Genomic DNA, 25,451 nt, shown 5'->3' with positions numbered 1-25,451 from the left:
CAAACAATCGTGCACATGCGAATACAGGAATCAAATAAGTCTACCCTTGACTGATTAAACAGTCACACCAGCAGCCAATAAGTGCAATAAGCCTCTAAAATAAACACAAGGCACAATCCTCTCGTTTCAATACCCATTTTAATTATCATATCAACAAACTGCAGCAGTAACAAACAAAAAAATTCTGAAGTTAAAATGACATTGCAAGACACTTTCCAAGTGGATCATTTAAATGTGAAGATACAGTCACTTCAGATTGTATAACTTAAGTAACAGGGCAGATGAGTACTGGCACAGAAGCAAGAAAACCTCAGACTCCATGTGGACAACAGCACCTGCTTGGTCAGTTATTAAGGGTTACTGTAGCCGATTATAACATACACAAATTATATCAGAGGGAAGTCACAAATTAGCGAAAGTGTGCATTTGTATTGGTGTTTCTATCTCACTGGGCCCTCCTGGACATGAGCATTTCTCTGATGTTGTCCTCAGCATCCTTCACAGTGCGCTCCAGGTACGTCTTCTTTTGCTGTGGAGAGGACAAAGGACAGATTCAGTCAACCACTCACTTACCCATCATGACCTCAGAGGGATATTTTCCCTTTTTCCATTTCTGGAGATGGCAGATGTCTTCACAATACTGGGGAACACAAGAAATTGATACATGTACATGTCTACACAAAGATACCTACATACAGAGAGACACATAACCTAAATAGGATTTCCTGAAATGTAAGTGAAATCGATGGGCATACCATTTAAACCTTTCTGTACAAAGAACTATCCAAATATCCACTCCCGGAGCCAGTTTCAATGAAAAGTTACTCTACATGAAGTTCTAAATGCTGTAGGGAAAAGGCCACGGACACCTGGTGAGTGAGTCGGAGAATGTGGCCTATAAAAGGGACTTACAGCACCTTTCACAGATAGTTTAGGATCACTTCAATGCTATAGACCAGGCACATCATTTCTGTTAATATGAATTTATAGGCCTACAGTCAGTCAAGTAATAATAAAAAGAGTGCTATTACTACCCAGTCAGTCTTGCTCCACAGAATATATGGGCCTATAACAGAGAATAGGGGGGGGGGGGGGGGGTGTACACTACATGACCAAAAGTATATGGACACATGCTCGTCAAACATCTCATTCCAAAATCATGTGTATTGATGTGGAGTTGGTCCACCCTTTGGTGCTATAACAGCCTCCACTCTTCTGGGAAGGCTTTCCACTAAATGTTGGAAAATTGCTGCGGGGACTTGCTTCCATTCAGCCACAAGAGCATTAGTGAGGTCGGGCACTGACGTTGGGCGATTAGGCCTGGCTCGCAGTCGGGAGTTCAAATTCATCCCAAAGGTGTTCGATGGGGTTGAAGTGGGGGCTCTGTGCAGGCCAGTCAAATTCTTCCACACCGATCTTGATAAACCATTTCTGTATGGACCTCACTTTGTGCACGGGGGCATTGTCATGCTGAAATAGGAAAGGGCCTTCCCCAAACTGTTGCTACAAAGTTGGAAGCACAGAATCATCTAGAATGTAATTGTACAGTGGCAAGAAAAAGTATGTTAACCTGTTGGAAATACCTGGATTTCTGCATAAATTGGTCAGAAAATTTGATCTGATCTTCAGCTAGGTCACAACAAGATAAACATGGTCTGATTAAACTAATAAAACACAAACAATTATACATTTTCATGTCTTTAATGAACACACCATGTGAACATTCACAGCACAGGTTGGAAAAAGTATGTGAACCCTTGGATTTAATAACTGGGTGACCCTCGTTTGGCAGCAAGAACCTCAACCAAATGTTTCCTGTAGTTGCGGATCAGACCTGCACAACAGTCAGGAGGAATTTTGGACCATTCCTCTTTACAAAACTGTTTCAGTTTAGCAATATTCTTGGGATGTCTGGTGTGAACTGCTCTCTTTGAGGTCATGCCACAGCATCTCAAATCGGGTTGAGGACAGGACTCTGACTGGGCCACTCCAGAAGGCATATTTTCTTCTGTTGAAGCCATTCTGTTGTTGATTTACTTCTGTGTTTTCGGTCGTTGTCCTGTTGCATCACCCAACTTCGGTTGAGCTTCAATTGGCAGACAGATAGCCTTACATTCTCCTGCAAATGTTTTGATAAACTTGGGAATTCATTTTTTCCGTCGATGATAGCAAGCTGTCCAGGCCCTGAAGCAGCCCCAAACCATGATGCTCACTCCACCATACTTTACAGTTGGGATGAGGTTTTGATGATGTGCTGTGCCTTTTTTTTTTCTCCACACAGTGTTCCTTCCAAACAACTCAACTTCAGTTAAATCTGTCCACAGAATATTTTGCCAGTAGTGCTGTGGAACATCCACGTGCACTTATGCACACTTCAGACGTGCAGCAATGTTTTTTTTGGACAGCAGTGGCTTCTTCCGTGGTGTCCTCCCATGAACACCATTCTTGTTTTGTGTTTTACGTATCGTAGACAGATGTTTAGCATGTTCCAGAGATTTCGGTAAGTCTTCAGCTGACACTCTAGGATTCTTCTTAACCTCATTGAGCATTCTACACTGTGCTCTTGCAGTCATCTTTTCAGGACGGCCACCCCTAGGGAGAGTAGCAACAGTGCTGAACTTTCTCCATTTATTGAAAATGTGTCTTACCGTGGACTCATGAACATCAAGGCTTTTAGAAATACTTTTGTAACTCTTTCCAGCTTTATGCAAGTCAACAATTCTTAATCTTAGGTCTTCTGAGATCTCTTTTGTTCGAGGCATGGTTCACATCAAGCAATGCTTCTTGTGATTAGCAAACTCAAATTTTGTGAGTGTTTTTTATAGGGCAAGGCAGCTCTAACCAACATCTCTAATCTTGTCTCATTGATTGGACTCCAGGTTAGCTGACTCCTTACTCCAATCAACTTTTGGATTAGCCATTAGCCTTTTCCAACCTATACTGTGAGTGTTTAAATTATTTATTCAATATAGACAAGAAAAATACAACAATGTGTGTTATTAGTTTAAGCACACTGTTTGTCTATTGTTGTGACTTAGATGAAGATCAGATAAAATTTGATGACCAATTTATGCAGACATCCAGGTAATTCCCTTCACCCGAACTAAGGTGCCTGAACCATGAAAAACAGCCCTAGACCATTAACCCTCCTCCACCAAACTTTACAGTTGGCACTATGCATTGGGGCATGTAGTGTCTCCTGGCATCCGCCAAACCCAGATTTGTCTGTCGGACTACCAGATGATGAAGCGTGATTCATCACTCCAGAGGACGTTTCCACTGTTCCAGAGTCCAATGGCAGCGAGCTTTACGCCACTCCAGCCGACGCTTGGCATTGTGCATGGTAATCTTAGGCTTGTGTATCAAACATCTCTGGAGAGACCTGAAAATAACTGTGCAGAGATGCTCCCCATCCAACCTGACAGAGCTTGAGAGCATCTGCAGAGAAGAATGGGGGACACTCCAACATTTTTGCTTTGTCATTATGGGGTATTTTGTAGATTGATGATGAAAAAAAAAATATTTAATCAATTTTAGAATAAGGCTGTAACAAAATATGGAAAATGTTGAGGGGTCTGAATACTTTCCGAATGCACTGTAGTGTGTATAATTTTCCTTGTCAAAACATGTTAAGACCCATATCTAAGGCAAAATATGTGCCCTCTCACCAGTGTGGAATGCAAGAAATGTTGAGCCTTTTGTTTATTCACATATTTATGTTACGGTCAAAAACGAACGTAGCCGAGTGACGAAGCCCAAGGGGCCATCCCATTAAACAAGAATCGTTAGGGATGCCCTATTGACCTCAAACAGGCAGTGTCATGGAGTCAATATACCCTCATCTAATGTTGAGCTTATGGAATCAATGCTGGTCCTCTTGCATTTATGTGGGTGGGTGGCTGTCAGGTCAGTGAGTCTTGTTGTACAGTGCATGGATGCTCTCATGTATGCGATGACCAGCTCTGAGGACTTCAGCCAGGGCAACAACGACGAGGTAGAAAGACTGCACACAGACAGAACAACAAATAGACCCGTTGTCATGTTGAGTTCCTGCATCAGATGCAGAGGAAGCCTATTCTGAACTAATAATGATGCACGCTTGATGTCATCGAAGTTTCTAACAAATGTCAACAGAACAATTCTGCCAATGATTACTTGACATTTACTGATGACTCATAGTCCTATTTACTGTGCCTTAAGAAAGTATTCATACCCCTTGACCTATTTAACATTTGGTTGTGTTTCAGCCTGAATTCAAACTGGATTAAATAGACTTGTTCTCTCACCCAATTCCACATAATGACAAAGTAAAAACATTTTTAGAAATTGTTGCAAATTGATAAAAAATGAAATACATGTAATATATTTTTCTTTCATGAGACCACGCCCAAATCCCTACAATTCGCCTAAAGAAAAGACGGAGATACAGGGGGCGGAGATCGGGGTGCCTTATGAGAATTTGTTGGCGATTGGGTAAACTGCCACTACCATTCATCCTATTGGCCAACGTGCAATCGCTGGAAACTGAACTGGATGATCTACGATCAAGACTATCCTACCAACGGGAAATTAAAAACTGTAATATTTTATGTTTCACCGAGTCGTGGCTGAACGACGACACGGATAATATAGAGCTGGCTGGGTTTTCCGTGCATTAGCAGGACAGAGCAGCTACGTCTGGTAAGACGAGGGGCAGGGGTGCGTGTCTATTTGTCAATAACAACTGGTGTGCAATGTCTAATATTAAAGAAGTCTCGAGGTATTGCTCGCCTGAGGCTGAGTGCCTCATGATAAACTGACCATCTATATTCTCATCTATATTATTCGTAGTCGTCTATTTAACACAACAAACCGATGCTGGCACTAGGACCGCTCTCAACGAGCTGTATAAGGCCAAAAGCAAACAAGAAAATGCTCATGCAAAAGAGGCGCTCCTGGTGGCCAGGGACTTTAATGCAGGCAAACTTAAATCCATTTAACCTAATTTCTACCAGCATGTTAAATGTGCAACCAGAGGGGGCAAAACATTTTTACACCACCTTTACTCCACACACAGACGCGTACAAAGCTCTCCCTTGCCCTTCATTTGGCAAATCTGACCATAACAAAACTAAAGAAGGAAGTACCAGTAACTCACTCAATACGGAAGTGGTCAGATGACGGGGATGCTACGCTACAGGACTGGAATGTTTCCGGGATTCATCCAATGGCATTGAGGAGTATACCACCTCAATCACCGGCTTCATCAATGAGTGCATCGACGACGTCGTCCCCACAGTGACCATACGTACATATCCCAACCAGAAGCCATGGACTACAGGCAACATCCGAACCGAGCTAAAGGCTAGAGCTGCCGCTTCAAGGAGCTGGACACTAATCCGGACGTTTATAGGAAATCCCGCTATGCCCTCAGACGAATCATAAAAACAGGCAAAGCATCAATACAGGACTAAGATTGAATCCTACTACACTGGTACTGACGCTCGTCGGAAGTGGCAGGGATTGCAAACTATTACAGACTACAAAGGGAAAAACAGCCGAGAGCTGCCCAGCGACGTAAGCCTACCAGACGAGCTAATGCCTTTTATGCAAGCTCGAGGCAAGCAACACTGAAGCATGAATGAGAGGACCAGCTGTTCCGGACGACTGTGTGATAACGCTCACCATGGCCGATGTGAGCAAGACCTTTAAACAGGTCCACATTCACAACGCTGCGGGGCCAGACTTATTACCAGGACGTGTACTCAAAGCACGCACGGACCAACTGGGAAGTGTCTTCACGGACATTTTCAACCTGTCCCTGGCCAAGTCTGTAATACCTACATGTTTCAAGCAGAACACCATAGTCCCTGTGCCCAAGAAAGTGAAGGTAACCTGCCTAAATGACTACCGCCTCGTAGCACTCACGTCGGTAGCCATGAAGTGCTTTCAAAGGCTGGTCATGGCTCAAATCAACATCATCATCCCGGAAACCCTAGACCCACTTCAATTTGCATACAGCCCCAACATATCCACAGATGACGCAATGTCAAATCGCACTCCACTCTGCCCTTTCATACCTGGACAAAAGGAACACCTATGTGAGAATGCTGTTCATTGACTACAGATCAGCGCTCAACACCATAGTGCCCTCAAAGCTCATCACTAAGCTTAGGACCCTGGGACTAAAACACCCTCTGCAACTGGATCCTGGGCTTCCTGACAGAGGTGGTAAGGGTAGGCAGCAACACATCTGACATGCTGATCCTCAACACGGGGGCCCCTCAGGGGTGCGTGCTTAGTCCCCTTCTATACTCCCTGTTCACCCACGACTGCCTTGCCAAGCATGACTCCAACACCATCATTAAGTTTGCTGACGACAACGGTGGTAGGTCAGATCACCAACAATGATGATACAGCCCATAGGGAGGTGGTCAGAGGCCAGGACAACAACCTCTCCCTCAATATGAGCAAGACAAAAGGAGCTGATCGCAGACTACAGGAAAAGGAGGGCCAAACAGGTCCCCATTAACATCAATGGGGCTGAAGTGGAGCGGGTCAAGAGTTAAGTTTCTTGGTGTCCACATCACCAACAAACTATCAGAGTCCAAACACACCAATTTAGTCGTGAAGAGGGCACGACAACACCTTTTCCCCCTCAGGAGACTGAAAAGATTTGGCATGGGTCCCCAGATCCTCAAAAAGTTCCACAGCTGCACCATCGAGAGCATCCTGACCGATTGCATCACCGACTGGTATGGCAACTGCATGGCATCCGACCGCAAGGCGCAACAGAAGGTACTGCGTACAGCCCAGTACATCACTGGGACCAAGCTTCCTGCCATCAAGGACCCTATCCTAGGCGATGTCTGAGGAAGGCCCAAAAAGTTGTCAAAGACTCCAGTCACTCAAGTCATAGACTGTTCTCTATACTCCCGCACGGCAAGCGGTACCAGAGCGCCAAGTCCAGCTCCAAAAGGCTCCTTCATTTTCAAGCCATAAGACTGATGAACAATCAAATGGCCACTTGGACTATTCACATTGCTGCTCCCCCCCCCCCCCCCCCCCCCCATTTTTTACACTGCTGCTATTCACTGTTTATTATCTATGCATAGTCACTTCACCCCTACCTACATGTACAAATTTCCTTGAGTAACCTGTACCCTTGCACATTGACTCGGTACCGGTACCCACTGTACATACCCTCGTTATTTCTTAACTCCATTTCTTGATCTGGTTAAGGGCTTGTAAGTAAGCATTTCTCAGTAAGGTTGTTGTATTCGGCGCATGTGACAAATACATTTTTATTTGATATCATTTACATAAGTATTCACACCCCTTTTCTATGAAACTCAAAATTGAGCTCAGGCGCATCCAATTTCCTTTGATCATACTTGAAATGTCACTACAACTTGGAGTCCACCTGTGGCCAATTAAATTGTTTGGAAATTATTTAGAAAGAATTACACCTGTCTATAAGGTCCCACAGTTGACAGAGCATGTCAGAGCAGAAACTTTGCCAAGGAACTGTCTGTAGATCTCCGAGATATAATTGTGATGAGGCATAAAGCTGAGGAAGAATATAAATATGCTTTTCATCGGTAGGGACTGGGAGACTAATAAGGATTGAGGGAACAATGAACGGAGCCAAACACAGGCAAATCCTTGATGAGAACCTGCTACAGAGTGCAAATGACATGCTGGGGTGAAGTTTTACATTCCCAAGTACCCCTAATTGTATTATTATGTATTTTACTTACTCGATGGACACTCACTGGACTCTAACCACACACTCACACATACTGACACTCCAACACACACACATATTGTTGCCACACAGGTTCCTTCACACACGTTTCTACTCTGTTTATTATCTATGCAGTCACTATACCTACATGTACATATTACCTCAATTACATCAACTGACCCGTATCCCTGCACATTGACTCGGTACCGGTACCCCTTGTATGCAGTCTCGTTATTGTTATTTTATTGGCAGTACTATTTCTCCTTAGGTTTACTGAAAATCTGTGGAAAGACTTGATTGCTTAACAGAGCTTGAGAAAATCTGCAAGGAAGAATGGGAGAAAATCCCCAAATCCAGATGTGCAAAGCTGATAAAGACATACCCAAGTTGACTCAAAGCTGTAATCGCCACCAAAGGTGTGACACGGTCGCCAGGTGTACGATGTTTCCTCCGACACATTGGTGCAGCTGACTTCCGGGTTAAGCGGGCATTGTGTCAAGAAGCAGTGCGGCTTGGTGGGGTTTTGTTTCGGAGGACGCACGGCTCTCGGAATTCGCCTCTCCCGAGTCCGTACGGGAGTTGCAGCGATGAGACAAGACTAACTACCAATTGGATACCATGAAATTGGGGAGAAAAAGGGGTAAAAATAAATAGACCCAATTTTTTTGTTTTTTTTGATACATTTTTTAATTCAGGCTATTAACAACAAAATGTGGAATATGTCAAAGGGTATGAATACTTTCCGAAGGCGCTGTAAACACCTAAAGGTCTTTCTATTTGATTTCAATCACTTTTTGATGGCACCCCTTTTGATTTGAACAAAAATGTCATGCATATTTGCTCATGGCAGTGTAGCCTAGTGGGTGGCTGCGTAGCCTAGTGGTTAGAGTGTTGGACTAGTAACCGAAAGGTTGCAAGTTCAAATCCCCGAGCTGACAAGGTCTGTCGTTCTGCCCCTGAACTGGCAGTTAACCCACTGTTCCTAGGCCGTCGTTGAAAATAAGAATTTGTTCTTAACTGACTTGCCTAGTTAAATAAAAGGTAAAATAAAAAAAATGGTAAAAGTAGTTTTATATAATTTAAAAGCTTACAAACATGGGTGTAAAAACAGTCTTTTTTTTTTACCTTTAATTAGACCCTATTTTACATCATCTGAGGTGTTTGTGTTGTGCCTGCCATTGGTTGAGTACAGACTGAATAGAGACTGGGTGTCATTTCAAATCGTAGAAATAGAATTCATACAATTCAGACCACTGCAATTTAGCTGGCACATCATTGAAATCGAAACTTCCAATTAGTTCCACAAAGATTGCCACTGGTCCACCCACCATTGAATGTCTGTTCTACAATCGATGTTTTTATGATTTCAATAGGTTTCCTATGGATGATTGACAGTATTATTTAAAACTGATATTCTCGTTCAAGTCAACATTCTCTGATGTGTGGACCTCCAACCATCTACGTGTTGCCAGTTAATTTCTATTTCATTCACATTTTAATACATTTATCAGCCAAAACATGACACCCACCCAGTATTCAAGAGCATGTTGTGTCTCAACCGGTGGCGGGCACAACACAAACACCTCAGATGATGTAAAATAGGGTCTAAGCTACAACATATGCGTAAATGAAAATAAATTACGTTGAAGGTTTAAAACATTTTTTTTTTAAAAGACTATTTTATTAACTAATTGTTTTCAAGAAACTATACAATAGTTTGCCAACACTGTAAGCTTTTAAATTATATAAAACTCAACAGTTTGTCTTTTCCAGTGATGAAGAAATGGATGGTAGGGTATGCAAAACGTGTCAACTTTGAGCCCCTCTATCTCCTAAATGTTTTGGCATTCAGGTCTAAAAAGTTACTTTCTGACCACTTCTACCATGTGCAAATATGTATGGACATTATCGTTCAAATCAAAATGGGTGCGGTCAAAAAGTGATTGAAATCAAATGGAACGACCCCAAAACAAACGTTTCCATTTCACATGTGGATGCAAATCACATTGGTTCTTTGAACAACATGAGGTTGCTGCTTGGTTGAAGTGTTAAATGGCTATGCAACCAACATCTCCCCATCCTCCGAAACCCCAGGGGTAATAATAATATATATCACCCCTTAATAACCCGTTGAAATAGAGAAGAACTATAACACAGGGCGCTGACAGTTGTTTAAAAGACATGTCATCACAGACTAAGTACAATGACAGTCTGTACAGTGGCCAAAGCAGTGCCTCATTAACGTCATTGTTTCTGCATCATCACACATACCTGGGTATCACGAGGGGAAGCAGGCCCACTGGGATACTGATGAATCATGTAACCTCATAACTTACCAGTGGAACCCCTCCGAGATGAATTCATGCACGGACACGAGATAACTTCCAGGCTGGATCTAAATACAGTGTGAGTGGGTCCATTGGTGGCAATCCTGGGCTCCTGAGTGGCGCAGCGGTCTAAGGCACTGCATCTTAGTGCTAGGCACTAAGATAGTGGTTCAAATCCAGGCTGTATCACAACCGGCCGTGATTGGGAGTCCCATAGGGCAGCGAACAATTGGCCCAGCGTTGGCCGGTGTAGGCCGTCATCGTAAATAAGAATTTGTTCTTAACTGACTTGCCTAGTTAAATACAAGGTTAAAATAAAACATTTAAATGATTAAAATTGGTCTCTCTGTACACAGGTGTGAAAAAAATGAAATGACAATCCAAAGAGTAAAGTGACTCAGGGTCTGAGTTAGGGGTCATTCACTGACGGTGGGAAGCAGTTAGCCTTCACAAACAGAGAGCAGTCTTGTTTTTGGCAACAAACCCACCACGTATATAGAACGAAGAAGATTCTCCAAAAGTTCAAAAACATAAATGTGGTCTGCTATTTGCAGTCTTTCAGCTAACAACAAAGCAATTTGTTTTTGTAGCACTAGCCACACAGTAACCATGGGAAACAGCACAGACTAATGAAACAGAAAATGGCTGGAAGGCGTTAGTTGGCAAAAAAGGAAAATATCATCTGTTTGAAATGCCAGTTCTATTGCGAGTGAGTGAGGCTATGACCACAATCCTGTCCCGTAAGAGGGAAACCCTGGGCGTCACTCCAGAGCCACAGAGTTGACCAGGGTGATGTCATGGGCTTGTCTGGGATTACACCCCACCACTGGACAAGGCCACATTCAGACCCAGACAATCGAAGACCCAGGGCCAGAAACCATACTTTCAGAAAGTATTCACATGCTTACAAATGAATTAAAAACGAAAAGCTGAAATGTCTCGAGTCAATAAGTATTTAACCCCTTTGTTATGGCAAGCCTAAATACAGTGCATTCGGAAAGTATTCAGACCGGTTGTCTTTTTCCGATTTTGTTGCATTACAACCTTATTCTAAAATGGATTAAATTATATACAATTTCCCATCAATCTACACATAGTATCCAATAATGGCAAAGCAAAAATAGATTTTTAGAAATTTTTGCAAAGGTAAAAAATACCTTATTTACATAAGTATTCAGACACTTCGCTATGACACGCAAAATTGAGCTCAGGTGCATCCTGTTTCCATTGATCATCCTCAATGTTTCTACAACTTGATTGGACATGATTTGGAAAGGCACACACCTGTCTATATAAGGTCCCACAATTGACAGTGCATGTCAGAGCAAAAACCAAGCCATGAGGTCGAAGTAATTGTACATATAGCTCCGAGACAGGATTGTGTCGAAGCACAAATCTGGGGAAGCATACCAAAACATTTCTGTTTTGGTAGACAGGCTCAATTGTTTCAAGCAGGACCACCCAGGTCACCACAGAAGTTAGACTTCCCTTTGTTTGCATAGAACACAAATGCAGTAGCTCCCTTTGATACACAAGGCCCAATGGAGCACCTGACAACATCCCTTCCCTGAAATATACAGTTATATTCAACTTTGCACTTATGTTACATTGAAGAGTGGAAAGGTGCCTATTGAGTCAAACCAACTGTTGATTGATATAACAAAGGGAAATCCCACTGAACCCAATGCTTGTTTCCACAAGGACGAAACTAAGAACTGCTCTTCTGATCAATTGCAGACAGAAGACCACAGTGAGAAACATTAGTTAAAAAATAAAATAATCCAGCGGGCGGCATTCTTTGTGACCAATATCTCCTACGGTACAGGGTGGTGTATGGGAGTTGTCCCCATAGGCCATGTTCTTGACAGGTCAGGCTGGAATGTCATTTTGACATGATACATCTCACACCACAGGTTCAATCAAAGGTCTTTGACACTAGTTGTTGGGGTAATAAACTCCATGTTATTTGCATTTCTACGTACTTCAGAAGTAGAGAAATAGGAGTGAAACCCCAACTCAACACCCAGGAAAAGCTTTTTGTGTCTGCTAAAACTTGAGTAAGGAACAGCTCTTGGAGTTCCACTTAAAGATGCTACAGAAAGGTTGTGGGAGTGTTTATGTCTCTCTGTCACTTTCTATATCTAAACACATAGGGGGAGAGAATTCCATGCTTGCTGCGCTAAAGAGGTGGTTATCTCAGTCACTTCCGTCATGGCCTAGTAACCCAGTGTCACTGTCAAGTTGCTTAAAATAGACACAGGGCCATTCACACAGCCACCGACTTCATAATGGAAGAACACATTTGTATATTTTAGAAGTGAATAATATGTTATTTGCACCATTTGTATTTGGCAAGCATGAGATGCCTGTTTTTTCAGATATCTGTTTCAACCCGATATAAAAATGCCCTTAAGCCATCATTCATTTGGTCTCAAATATGAATAGCATACATGGAACAGAAAATGCTACAGGCTATATTGGAGAGTTCAAAGAGAAAACAAACATCCATTTCTGATTTTTTTTAAAGAGCGGCTGTGGAAGGAATGCAAGGAAGGAATGCACACAGTGTATTGACTACAACATCTACAGTAGGGTTTGGGTCAATTCAGAAAGTGACTGGAAATTCAAGAGTTGCATTTCAATTCACTTCTTTAACCGAGGAAATGTAAAAGTGAATTGATCCCAACACTGATCTACAGGAAGTCTTAAGCTAAGTGGGAGAGATATCGAGGACTGAACCTTTGAAATATTCAAAAGTGTCTGGATCTATGTGCACATAGGTAGCCTAGTGGTTAGAGCGTTGGGCCAGTAACGGAAAGGTTCGTGGATCAAATCACCGAGCTGACAAGGTAAGAATCTGTCGTTCTGCCCCTGAACAAGGCAGTTAACCCACTGTTCCTAGGCTGTCATTGTAAATAATAATTTGTTCTTAACTGACTTGCCTAGTTAAATAAAAAAAAATTAAAAAAATGTGTCAATATTACTGCATACCTCAAGCTCCTTAATTTTCTCATCTGCTGTCTTCTGTTTGTAAGTCAACTGTGTGTTGATATCTTCTTTAGACTGCAAGATGAACCTGAGAGAGCAAGAGTGAGAGGAGAGCATAAAGTCAGTGTGTGAGGTGTCTCAAAAACCCAACCCTAGACAACTGCAGAGACTAGGGTCTGGTGTGTTTCAATGACGGACTCTTTTAGCATAGAGCAGGGGTCTCCAACAGGTCAATCTCAAGCTACCAGTAGCTCGCAGCCCACATAGGAGTAGCTCGCCAAACCGCTCAGAAAGTACATGCAATATTTCATGTTTTCTACTGCAAACTGTCATAAACAAATCTCACAAGTATCAGACACCACAAGCTCCCAGGTAGTATCTAATCAACGCAACATTGACATTATCCCACACCTGGTTAAACACTATTGGCGTAAAAAGCCAAACATAACACAATATCTGCCAATTAATTTCCAGCAATATAGCCTGTGTGTGGTGCATGTGTTTCTCTATCACTCTGTGTGTAGCCAGTTGATGTGATAACCGTCTGTGGATTAACAGAAATACTTTCCCCAAAACCTTTTCAATTAAATGTTAAGTGCAAAGTAGGCTTACCTGGCAGAAGTATATCATGAGGAAGGAAATCATTTGTATCTACTATGTTATTTGCTAACTGACATGAAATGAGCAGCAGCCGTACAGAACCATTGTTAAACCGGCACATTTCTCATTCGCTAGATGCACAATTAAAAGGCCCAGATGCACAATTAGAGGGGAATTACACACCCACATTTATTTTTGGTTTTCTTCAAGACCCCCCCCAAATTTTTTTGGGGATCTAATGTGATTTAAGCATTGACATGCATAACTGAGAATATACAGCTCCAGAAAAAATTAAGAGACCTCTGCAAAATGATCAGTTTCTCTAGTTTTACTATTTATAGTTATGTGTTTGGGTAAAATTTACATTTCTGTTTTATTCTATAAACTACTGGCAACATTTCTCCCAAATACAAATATGGTCATTTAGAGCATTTATTTGCAGAAAATGACAACTGGTCAAAATAACAAAAATGATGCAGTGTTGTCATACCTCAAATAATGCAAAGAAAATAAGTTCATATTCATTTTTAAACACAATACTAATGTTTGAACTTTGGAAGAGTTCAGAAATCAATATTTGGTGGAATAACCCTAATTTTCCAATCACAGCTTTCATGCGTCTTGGCATGCTCTCCACCAGTCTTTCACATTGATGTTGGATGACATCATGCCACTCCTGGTGCAAAAATTCAAGCAGCTCGGCTTTGTTTGATGGCTTGTGACCATCTTTCTTCCTCTTGATCACATTCCAGAGGTTTTCAATGGGGTTCAGGTCTGGAGATTGGGCTGGCCATGACAGGGTCTTGATCTGGTGGTCCTCCATCCACACCTTAATTGACCTGGCTGTGTGGCATGGTGCATTGTCCTGCTGGAAAAACCCTAGATGCCTAGTTTGCATCAACTATTATTATCCAACGCATACAATGACATTCAAGACGATTCTGTGCTTCCAACTTTCCTGTTTCAGCATGACAATGCCCCCGTGCACAACACGAGGTCCATAGAGAAATGGTTTGTCCAGATCGGTGTGGAAGAACTTGACTGGTCTGCACAGAGCTCTGACCTCAACCCCACGAATACCTTTGGGATTGATTGGAATGCCGACTGCGAGCCAAGCCTAATCACCCAACATCAGTGCCCGACCTCACTAATGCTCGTGGCTGAATGGAAGCAAGTCCCCGCAGCAATGTTCCAACATCTAGTAGAAAGCCTTCCCAGAAGAGTGGAGGCTGTTATAACAGCAAAGGGGGGACCAACTCCATATTAAATCCCATGATTTTGGAATAAGATGTTCGACGAGCAGGTGTCCACATACACTACGTGACCAAAACTATGTTTTGATTTCTAAGACATTCTAAGGTTGGTATCATTCACAACTAAAGTTCCCAAATAACAAAATCTAGCATATAGGACCTGTTTCAAATGATCCCTTTTACGCTCACTTCATAAGCGCACTCGCTCCATAATGGTAAAAATATCCTTTCTATTTCATTCAGCTAAGTTCAATTATATTCTTCTTACTATAAAATAATGGCACGGGACTTATAAGAATATCTTGCCAGCTAAATGAACAAGTCTACAACCAATGAGCATAGCCAGATAACTAACGTAACATTGGGCTCCCGAGTGGCGCAGCGGTCTAAGGTACTGCACCTCAGTACTAGATGTGTCACTACAGACACCCTGGTTCGAATCCAGGCTGTATCACAACCGGCCGTGATTGGGAGTCCCATAGGGCGGCACACAATTGGCCCAGCGTCATCCGACTTTGTTCATAACTGACTTGCCTAGTTAAATAAAAAAATAAATATATAAAAAAACTCATTCTGTTCTTCTGAAATACATTTTCTTCATATCATGTTTCTTTAGAACTGACTAAAATAAATAATGGATTTATGGTGATGGTGTATATTTAGCATGACGGCGGTCTTTTGCATGACAATAACTAGCTGACAACGTCATGCCCGCCACAGCCCTAGTTGGGTCGTGGGCAAAAAAGTTTGGGAACCCCTGCATTAGAGCATATGACAAGATGAATAGTCATCTACAACAGTGGTTCCCAAACTGTGGGGCTTGCCCTCTAAAATTGCAAGAAAATATGTTTTAAAACGGCAAAATGTTCTTTGCACCCCAAAATGTGTAGAATTTAAGGAAATCAGCATTTAACCTGCAAAATTCTCTCCACCATCAAGAGTGATTTGAACAGTTTGTGACAAACAGTGCTTGTCCCCATTGAAATAGACATGGTGAGTGCATGCAAGGGGTTGGCAGGATGTTCCCCAATGCTGGAAGGGGGGACCCCATTATAACAATTAAAAATAAATACGATTTAATGTCGTTACGCATAACTATTTATGAGAAATGTTTTATATATATATATATGTTATAATTCATATATAGGCTACATGAATACATACATAAGGATTACCTATGTTTCTTCATGGGAAGTGTTCTATTAGTGAAATCCAACAGTAAACAGCCAGAGAATACTACTCACATGCGTCCTACTCCTTCATACATGCGGGTGTTGTCTGGTAGGGTTTTTATTTCTGCATGTGTCAGGTTGGCATGTTTCTTCATGCGAGTGAGCTGGTCGATCTGAAGATCTGCCAGTTTCGCCTTTTGTTGTGTGTCAATCATTTTCGATTGCAGCTCTGCAAAGGCCTGCATGAACAAATAAGACAGCATTATTTCAATCATCAATAATCAGACCTGAGTTCTATACAAGACATATTTGAAATCGCTTGATTTGGGTGTGGTTTGCACTTTTAGGACTGTTCTGTTGCAACAGGCAAGCTCAAGACTAGCATAGTTTTAGTAAGTATTTGAAATGATAGCAAATTGTGAACCTAGGTCTGGTCAAAATGATCCCATTGTCCTATCACTGAGGAACCATCTCTGCTTATTACAGCTAGCGTTAGTTAGCAGGCTAGCTATAACAGCCTTGTGCTTTGACTTGTTTTAGTTTTGTTTGACTAACTAGGTCTAATATTGGCTGATGAAAATGTAAGTGATGACTAATCGTGTCAAATCTTTCATCTAGCTAGTATCTACACACTGTTGCTAGATAACTAACAACTTCCACGAGCTAGCTAGCTAACTGACAGCGCATGAATTCAGAAACTGACGTTGGCTAGCAAGCTAACGTTAGCGCACAAGCCATGCAGCATTACTCAATCACCTCTTAACGCTTTGTTATAAATAACACATACATCATTTTTGAAAACTGTTGAATCATGTCCCCGTTACACTTAACTTAATCGACCATTGTATTTGATAAAAAGAATGAAAAGAGGATTAAATGATTTACCTTCTTCAGCTCTAAATCTATGGGGGCCGCCATGTTGAACACGAGAACGTAACAACGAACCACGCCCATAAAAGTAGCCTACAGTTCCGGGCTTGTTCAGCCGGCCCAGAGACGTACTTTTACCATGCATCATTTTATTTGACAGATGGATGGCTGAAAAGCATTTGGTTTAATGATTATGGCTGGTATAATGTCATATTTTGCCAGCATCATCAAAGCTGTAATACATGTTCTCTGTATGTGAGAGTACTATGGCCTTTGCCTTGAGGTCTATACCTTTATGGCACAGATGGTAGTGAATCAAATAAAATGTTATTGGTCACATACACATATTTAGCAGATGTTATTGCGGGTGTAGCGAAATGATTATGTTCCTTGCTCCAACTATGAAGTAATATCTAACAATACAAGCAAATCTAAAAAGTAAAATAATGGAATTAATTCAAATTTAAATATTAGGATGAGCCAGAATATAAATACAGTGCAACACTTTTTCCACATTTTGTTACATTTACAGCCTTATTCTAAAATAGTTTGAAAAAAAATCTACACACAATACCCCATAATGGCAAAGCAAAATATATATTTTTTAAATTAGCAAATTTATAAAATAAAAAATGTATTAAAATAAAAGTATTCAGATCCTTTACTCAGTACTTTGTTGAAGCACCTTTGGCAGCGATTACAGCCTGAAGTCTTCTTGGATATGACGCTACAAGCTTGGCACACCTGTATTTGGGGAGCTTCTCCCATTCTTCTCTGCAGATCCTCTCAAGCTCAAGTCAGGTTGGATGGGGAGCGTCGCTGTACAGCTATTTTCAGGTCTCTCTAGAGATGTTCAATCGGATTCAAGTCCGGGCTCTGGCTGGGCCACTCAAGGACATTCAGAAACTTGTCCCGAAGACACTCCTGCATTGTCTTGGCTGTGTGCTTAGGGTTGTTGTCCTGTTGGAATGTGAACGTTTGCCCCAGTCTGAGGTCCTGAGTGCTCTGGAGCAGGTTTCATCAAGGATCTCTCTGTACTTTGCTCCATTCATCTTTCCCTCGATCCTGACTAGTCTCCCAGTCCCTGCCGCTGAAAAACACCCCCACAGCATGATTCTGCCACCACCATGCTTCACCGTAGGGATGGTGCCAGGTTTCCTCCAGACAGACGTGACACTTGGCATTCAGGCTAAAGAGTTCAATCCTGGTTTCACCAGAACAAAGAATCTTGTTTCTCATTGTTTGAGAGTCCTTTAGGTGCCTTTTGGCAAACTCCAAGCGGGCTGTCATGTGCCTGTCCACTTTTCCATAAAGGCTTGATTAGTGGAGTGCTGCAGAGATGGTTGTCCTTCTGTAAGGTTCTCCCATCTCCACAGAGGAACTCTGGAGCTCTGTCAGAGTGACCATCAGGTTCTTGGTCACCTCCCTGACCAAGGCCCTTCTCCCCTGATTGCTCAGTTTGGCTGGGTGGACAGCTCTAGGAAGAGTCTTGCTTGATCCAAACTGCTTCCATTTAAGAATGATGGATGCCACTGTGTTCTCCTCAAATGTTATTTGTCACATGCGCCAAATACAATAGGTGTAGACCTTACAGTGACGTATGTGTGTGAAAAATAACAAATAATTAAAGAGCAACAATAAAATAACAGTAACAAGGCTATATACAGGGGGTACCAGTACAGAGTCAATGTGTGGAGGCACAGGTTAGTCGAGGTAATATGTACAGTACCAGTCAAAAGTTTGGACACACCTACTCATTCAAGGGTTTTTCTTTATTTTCACTATTTTCTACATTGTAGAAAAAGAGATGGCAGAGTGAAGGAAAGGCAGCCAACAAGTGCTCAGCATATGTGGGAACTCTTTCAAGATTATTGGAAAAGCATTCCAGGTAAAGCTGGTTGAGAGAATGCCAAGAGTGTGCAAAGCTGTCATCAAGGCAAAGGGTGGCTACTTTGAAGAATCTCAAATATAAATTATATTCTGATTTATTTAACACTTTTTTGGTTACTTCTTCCATATGTGTTATTTCATAGTTTTGTTGTCTTCACTATTATTCTACAGTGTAGAAAATAGTAAAAATAAAGAAAAACCTTTGAAATAGTAGGTGTGTCCAAAACTTTTGACTGGTACTGTACATGTAGGTAGAGGTAAAGTGACTATGCATAGATAATAAACAGAGTGTAGCAGCAGCTACAGCAGCTAGTCCGGGTAGCCATTTGATAAACTGTTCAGTAGTCTTATGGCTTGGGGGTTCAAGCTGTTTAGAAGCCTTTTGGACCTAGACTTGGTGCACTGGTACCGCTTGCCATGCGGTAGTAAAGAGAACACTCTATGACTAGGGTGGCTGGAGTCTTTGGCAATTTTTAGGGCCTTCCTCTGACACTGCCTGGTATAGAGGTCCTGGATGGCAGGAAGCTTGGCCCCAGTGATGTACTGAGCCGTACGCACTACCCTCTGTAGATCTGAGGACCCATGCCAAATCTTTTCAGTCTCCTGAGGGGGAACAGGCATTGTCGTGCCCTCTTCACAGCCACAACTGTCAGTAAGAGTGTCCATCATTGAGTCTTTGAATGAAGAGATGGAGATAAAACTGTCCAATTTGAGTGTTTGTTGCAGCTCGTTCCAGTCGCTAGCTGCAGCAAACTGAAAAGAATAGTGACCCAGGGATGTGTGTGCTTTGGGGACCTTTAACAGAATGTGACTGGCAGAACAGGTGTTGTATGTGCAGGATGAGGGCTGCAGTAGGAGAGGATCTGCAGAGAAGAATGGAAGAAACTCCCCAAATACAAATGTGCCAAGCTTGTAGCATCATACCCAAGAAGACTCGAGGCTGTAATCGCTACCAAAGGTGCTTCAACAAAGTACTGAGTAAAGGGTCTGAATACTTAAGTAAACGTGATATTTTTGCGAACTTATCACAAATAAAAACTATCTAAAAACCTGATATTTATTTTTTCATTAATTCCATTATTTTACTTTTTAGATTTGCTTGTGTTGTTAGATATTACTGCACAGTTGGAGCTAGGAGCATAATCATTTCGCTACACCCACAATAGCATCTGTTAAATATGTGTATGTGATCCATAACATTTGATTTGATTTGATTCACAGCCCCCGGGGCAAAATGAGTTTGACACCCCTGACGTAAAGTCTATCAGGCCTTTATCATTGTGTAATTGAAAGACACCCTGTCACTAGATTCTCAGGGATCTGCATCCGCCTTCAGTTTGACCTTCTCCTCATTGTCAAAGTTGTATTCACCTTGCTTATGATACCTGATATGACAATGGATAAATACTGTAAATATGTGCCATTCGTGGACAGGACAGGTGCCATTCGTGGACAGGACAGAGTTGGTGATCCTGAAACATCTCAAACCTCAAAGATAGAAACAGGCTCTGAGGCACACTGACCCGATGGCCATTACAATGGTCATGACTGTCAGAAACAGAAAGGACAGAACCACTGCTACCACAGTCACTGCTACTGTCCTGTTGTAGCCTTTTGCCTCCTTTGTCACTGGCAGGCTGAAAATGTGACAGCGCATACCAGAGTATCCCAGTAGACATCTACACAGAAATACAGTAAACAGTGACTTGAGTCTAGAAATAACACATGCATGATATAACCACACACACAGGGGCGTAGTCTAGCTAGCTATGTAAACTTGTGGTAATCATGGTCGAATTACCGACTGTGGGGAGCCCCATTGATTTTGTTAGTAACTCTCACTCAGATATCATAGTCAAAACTGCTACAAATTCTCTTCGCCCTATGGAAAAATATGTAGAATTTTAGGAAATTAGCTGTAAAACTGCACATTTTTCTCTGCCCCATGGGAAAATAAGTAGAAAACTCCACCCAAAAACGATATTTTGGTATTTGTTTCATTAGTCCATTGTTGATATCGTCACAAAATGTTTTGCTTGTCAGCAATCAAGTTTTCAAGATATGTAACTTTGAAAATACAGAAAGGATACCCTTATGATGTATTTTGCATCATATTATGCTGCGTTTTGCATCATACGGGGATGATTTCTGTATTTTGAACATTACATATCTTGAAAACTTGATCGCTGACAAGCAAAATATTTTGGGACTATGCCAACAACAAACAAATTAAACAAATTACAAAATATAATTTTTGGGTGGATTTTTTCTTTAAGCACAGGCAGCATAGAAATAGCACACATAGAACAGATCTACTGCTTTTTAGACTTGCTTTCAATCAGAATAACCCAAAAAGTAACATATTGCAGTATTTTTTTTTTTTTACTCTGCTGTCAAGAGGGGGGCCGCTAAAATGTTTTGCTCTGACTGCATGAGTAGGTATGGATGTCGTTACACAGACCCAAGAGCCACTGCGGCCCCTCATGATGAGTTGAGATTTTTTTGTGGCCCCCACCCCATCAAAGTTGCCCATCCCTGGTCTAGAGGGTTTATTGCATGTGTTAACTTCATGCAGGAGAGAGGCAGCCATGATGATATTTTATTTTTGATAATTGTGTAGCTGGGAGATTGATTAATTTCAGTTTGACCTTTCATGCCTACTTTTTTATTAAAACAGTTAACTATGTATGTTGCTGGTTATTATTACAGTATAATAACTAAGTTGAAAATATTATGTTAAGTTTCAAACCATACAGTATGTAGAGCAGCAGTAGTAAGAACCTGACATAGGGGAATTGAGAAAAATACTAGGAAATGTATTATGCAGTAGCAGAAAAAGAGTACAAAGTGGTTGTTTAATTGAATATATCCACATTAACAGTCACACTGGTATTCAGTACAGTATGAATGGCCATGGCCCTAAGACTGATTGGACTGTATCAGAGCAAGTGCCCCTCTGCAAGGCCCCCCTTAGCAGTGTACATTTGCCCATTTCTAAGTTAATATTTATCTGTATCCTTTTCTCGAAAGGTACTAGAAATGAGCATTTAAAAATTTGGGGGCATACACCCAGACCCGAGCAGCAAAATGTGTCATCCCCAATGTCAGAGACTCCTACACCCCTGCGCGCACACAGACGCAATGATGGGTGTCTAACAAAATACAGATAATGCGCTAAATGAGGGGATGGGGCTCACATGCATGATGGCTCTCATAGTTCTCTAAGGTATTGGCAGACCCCATGAATGCAGTAGTCTTTATATTTCCTCTGACAGTAGCTCCTCTTCTTACCATTGCCCTTTCTCTTGCCCTCCCTTCTCCTGTCTGTGAAGGGAGCCACGGGCAGATCTTTCAGTTTGGTGGAAAATGCCACTGGAGATTAGCGGGAGAGAGGAAAGTAAAATAATGTACAATGTATTTATACAATATAATATACACTGAGTATACAAAACATTAAGAACACCTGCTCTTTCCATAACATAGACTGACCAGGTAAATCCAGGTGAAAGCTATGATCCCTTATTGATGTCACTTGTTAAATCCACTTCACTCAGTGTAGATGAGTGGGAGGACAGGCTAAAGAAGGATTTTTAAGCCTTGAGACAATTGAGACATGGATTGTGTATGTATGCCATTCAGAGGGTGAATGGGCAAGACAAAACATGTAAGTGCCTTTGAAGAGGGTATGGTAGTAGGTGTATCAAGAATGGTCCTCCAACCAAAGGACATCCAGCCAACTTGTGGAAAGCTTTCGACACCTAGAGTCTATGCCCTGAAAAATTGAGGCTGTTCTGAGAGAAGGGGAGGGGTGCAACTCAATATTAGAAAGGTGTTCTTTTTGCTTGGTATATGTGTATATGTATATGGTACATTTACATTGTAAATAGGTTTACTACGAAACTATGTGAATCTTTGCAAACAGTTTCCGGTTTCAGAGAGGCTGATGAATACGTAGAGTATATATAAACTGTGGTAACGTACTGTACCTCTTGGAAAGTGCATTTCATAATCCCCAGACAGATGGTCATCTTCACCATGTTCATAATAGTATTCCTCCTCCTTGTCATATTCCACCTGTTCGTCTGTTATTTTGTTATCATTGTGGAGGAGACTGTCCACAGATACCTGGGCAGGGATTTACCTTCGTGCCCGTCAGTGGCATTGACAGAGGCACCACTGGATAGCCTGAAAAACACTGGAGACACACATGGGATTTTTATTTGAATACTATTAGGTAATAAGATTGAACGCAGCCACACGAGGCAATCCCTCCCGAGTGACAGCAAAAATAGTCAGGACTCCAGTTAATTGACATTTTAATACTAGAATATACACCTATTTTACAATCATGTTATGTTTATATTTATCATATATTCCTAGAATATACAGTCGTGGCCAAAAGTTTTGAGAATGACACAGATAACATTTTTCACAAAGTCTGCTGCCTCAGTTTGTATGATGGCAATTTGCATATACTCCAGAATGTTATGAAGAGTGATCAGATGAATTGCAATTCATTGCAAAGTCCCTCTTTGCCATGCAAATGTACTGAATCCCCCAAAAACTTTTCCAATGCATTTCAGCCCTGCCACAAAAAGACCAGCTGACATCATGTCAGTGATTCTCTCGTTAACACAGGTGTGAGTATTGACAAAGACAAGGCTGGAGATCACTCTGTCATGCTGATTGAGTTCGAATAACAGACTGGAAGCTTCAAAAGGAGGGTGGTGCTTGGAATCATTGTTCTTCCTCTGTCAACCATGGTTACCTGCAAGGTAACACGTGCCGTCATTATTGCTTTGCACAAAAAGGGCTTCACAGGCAAGGATATTGCTGCCACTAAGGTTGCACCTAAATCAACCATTTATCAGATCATCAAGAACTTCAAGGAGAGCGGTTCAATTGTTGTGAAGAAGGCTTCAGGGTGCCTAAGAAAGTCCAGCAAGCGCCAGGACCGTCTCCTAAAGTTGATTCAGCTGCGGGATCGGGGCACCACCAGTACAGAGCTTGCTCAGGAATGGCAGCAGGCAGGTGTGAGTGCATCTGCACGCACAGTGAGGTGAAGACTTTTGGAGGATGGCCTGGTGTCAAGAAGGGCAGCGAAGAAGCCACTTCTCTCCAGGAAAAACATCAGGGACAGACTGATATTATGCAAAAGGTACAGGGATTGGACTGCTGAGGACTGGGGTAAAGTCACTTTCTGTGATGAATCCCCTTTCCGATTGTTTGAGGCATCCGGAAAAAAGCTTGTCCGGAGAAGACAAGGTTAGCGGCTACCATCAGACCATTCATGTGTGGAGTTGCTTCTCAGCCAAGAATGTGGGCTCACTCACAATTTTGCCTAAGAACACAGCCATGAATAAAGAATGATACCAACACATCCTCCGAGAGCAACCTCTCCCAACCATCCAGGAAGTTTGGTGACAAACAATGCCTTTTCCAGCATGATGGAGCACCTTGCCATAAGGCAAAAGTGATAACTAAGGGGCTCGGTGAACAAAACATTGATATTTTGGGTCCATGGCCAGGAAACTCCACAGACCTTAATCCCATTGAGAACTTGTGGTCAATCCTCAAGAGGCGGGTGGACAAACAAAAACCCACAAATTCTGACAAACTCCAAGCATTGATTATGCAAGAATGGGCTGCCATCAGTCAGGATGTGGCCCAGAGTTAATTGACAGCATGCCAGGGCGGATTGCAGAGGTCTTGAAAAAGAAGGGTCAACACTGCAAATATTGACTCTTTGCATCAACTTCATGTAATTGTCATTAAAAGCCCTTGACACGTATGAAATGCTTGTAATTATACTTCAGTATTCCAAAGTAACACCTGACAAAAATATCTAGACACTGAAGCAGCAAACTCTGTGGAAATTAATATTTGTGTCATTCTCAAAACTTTAGGACACGACTGTACACCCATGATTCGCCTATATGTTGTTATAACTTTAGGCTGGGCTATATAATATAACCTACCCCCAAGATAAACAGACCGCTGCAACATTGTAACAGTCCCAACTCACTCACATGATCTCTGGAAAAGAAAAAGCACAAATCGTCAATATACAATGTTCATTGCTGTTTTTTTGGAACTACTGAAAATAAACTCAATGCGCCATAAACCTTTTTAACTCAATTTCACAGCACCATGTATGTCCGGTAAAATGTTTCTATCTCCAGCAAAGTTCTTGCTGCTTCTCTATCACAGTGCTTGGCACAGAATTTGGGAAAATAACTGTTCATTCCCCAGTGGCGCTATAACCCTATGGATGTTGCCGCCCAATGATTCATGGCCACACCTTTCAATAACAGAGGCAGAGCCTAAACTGTAAAGTATGAATTTCATGGCATATACACTACATATACAAAAGTATGTGGACAGCCCTTGAAATTAGTGGATTCTGCAATTTCAGCCACACCAGTTGCTGACAGGTGTATCTGTTAGCCAGGCCGAATCGCCTACCTCACTAATGCTCGTGGTTGAATAGAAGCAAGTCCCTGCAGCAATGTTAGAACATCTAGTGGAAAGCCTTCCAGAAGAATGGAGGCTGTTATAGAAGCAAAGTGGGAACCAACTCCATATTAATGCCCAAGAATATGGAATGAGATGTTCGACGAGCAGT

At 41.8% G+C, this 25,451-nt stretch overlaps 1 protein-coding gene and 1 pseudogene across 1 annotated transcript; both read right to left on the bottom strand.

Moving 5' to 3' along the window:
* Positions 1–120: 120 nt before the first annotated feature.
* On the bottom strand, positions 121–17,008 carry pfdn1 (prefoldin subunit 1). The gene is given in 4 exon segments (NM_001141510.2): positions 121–529; positions 13,045–13,129; positions 16,139–16,305; positions 16,952–17,008. Coding segments are annotated over 4 exon segments (369 nt in total). The 5' UTR covers positions 16,985–17,008; the 3' UTR covers positions 121–445.
* A 3,130-nt stretch (positions 17,009–20,138) lies between these two features.
* Positions 20,139–24,904, bottom strand: LOC106567467 (proheparin-binding EGF-like growth factor; annotated as a pseudogene).
* Between the last annotated feature and the right edge of the window lie 547 nt (positions 24,905–25,451).

This window comes from Salmo salar, chromosome 13 (assembly GCF_965601325.2).
Source record: "Salmo salar chromosome 13, fSalSal1, whole genome shotgun sequence".
Taxonomy (NCBI): domain Eukaryota; kingdom Metazoa; phylum Chordata; class Actinopteri; order Salmoniformes; family Salmonidae; genus Salmo; species Salmo salar.
This window is presented reverse-complemented; position numbering and strand designations above follow the sequence as displayed.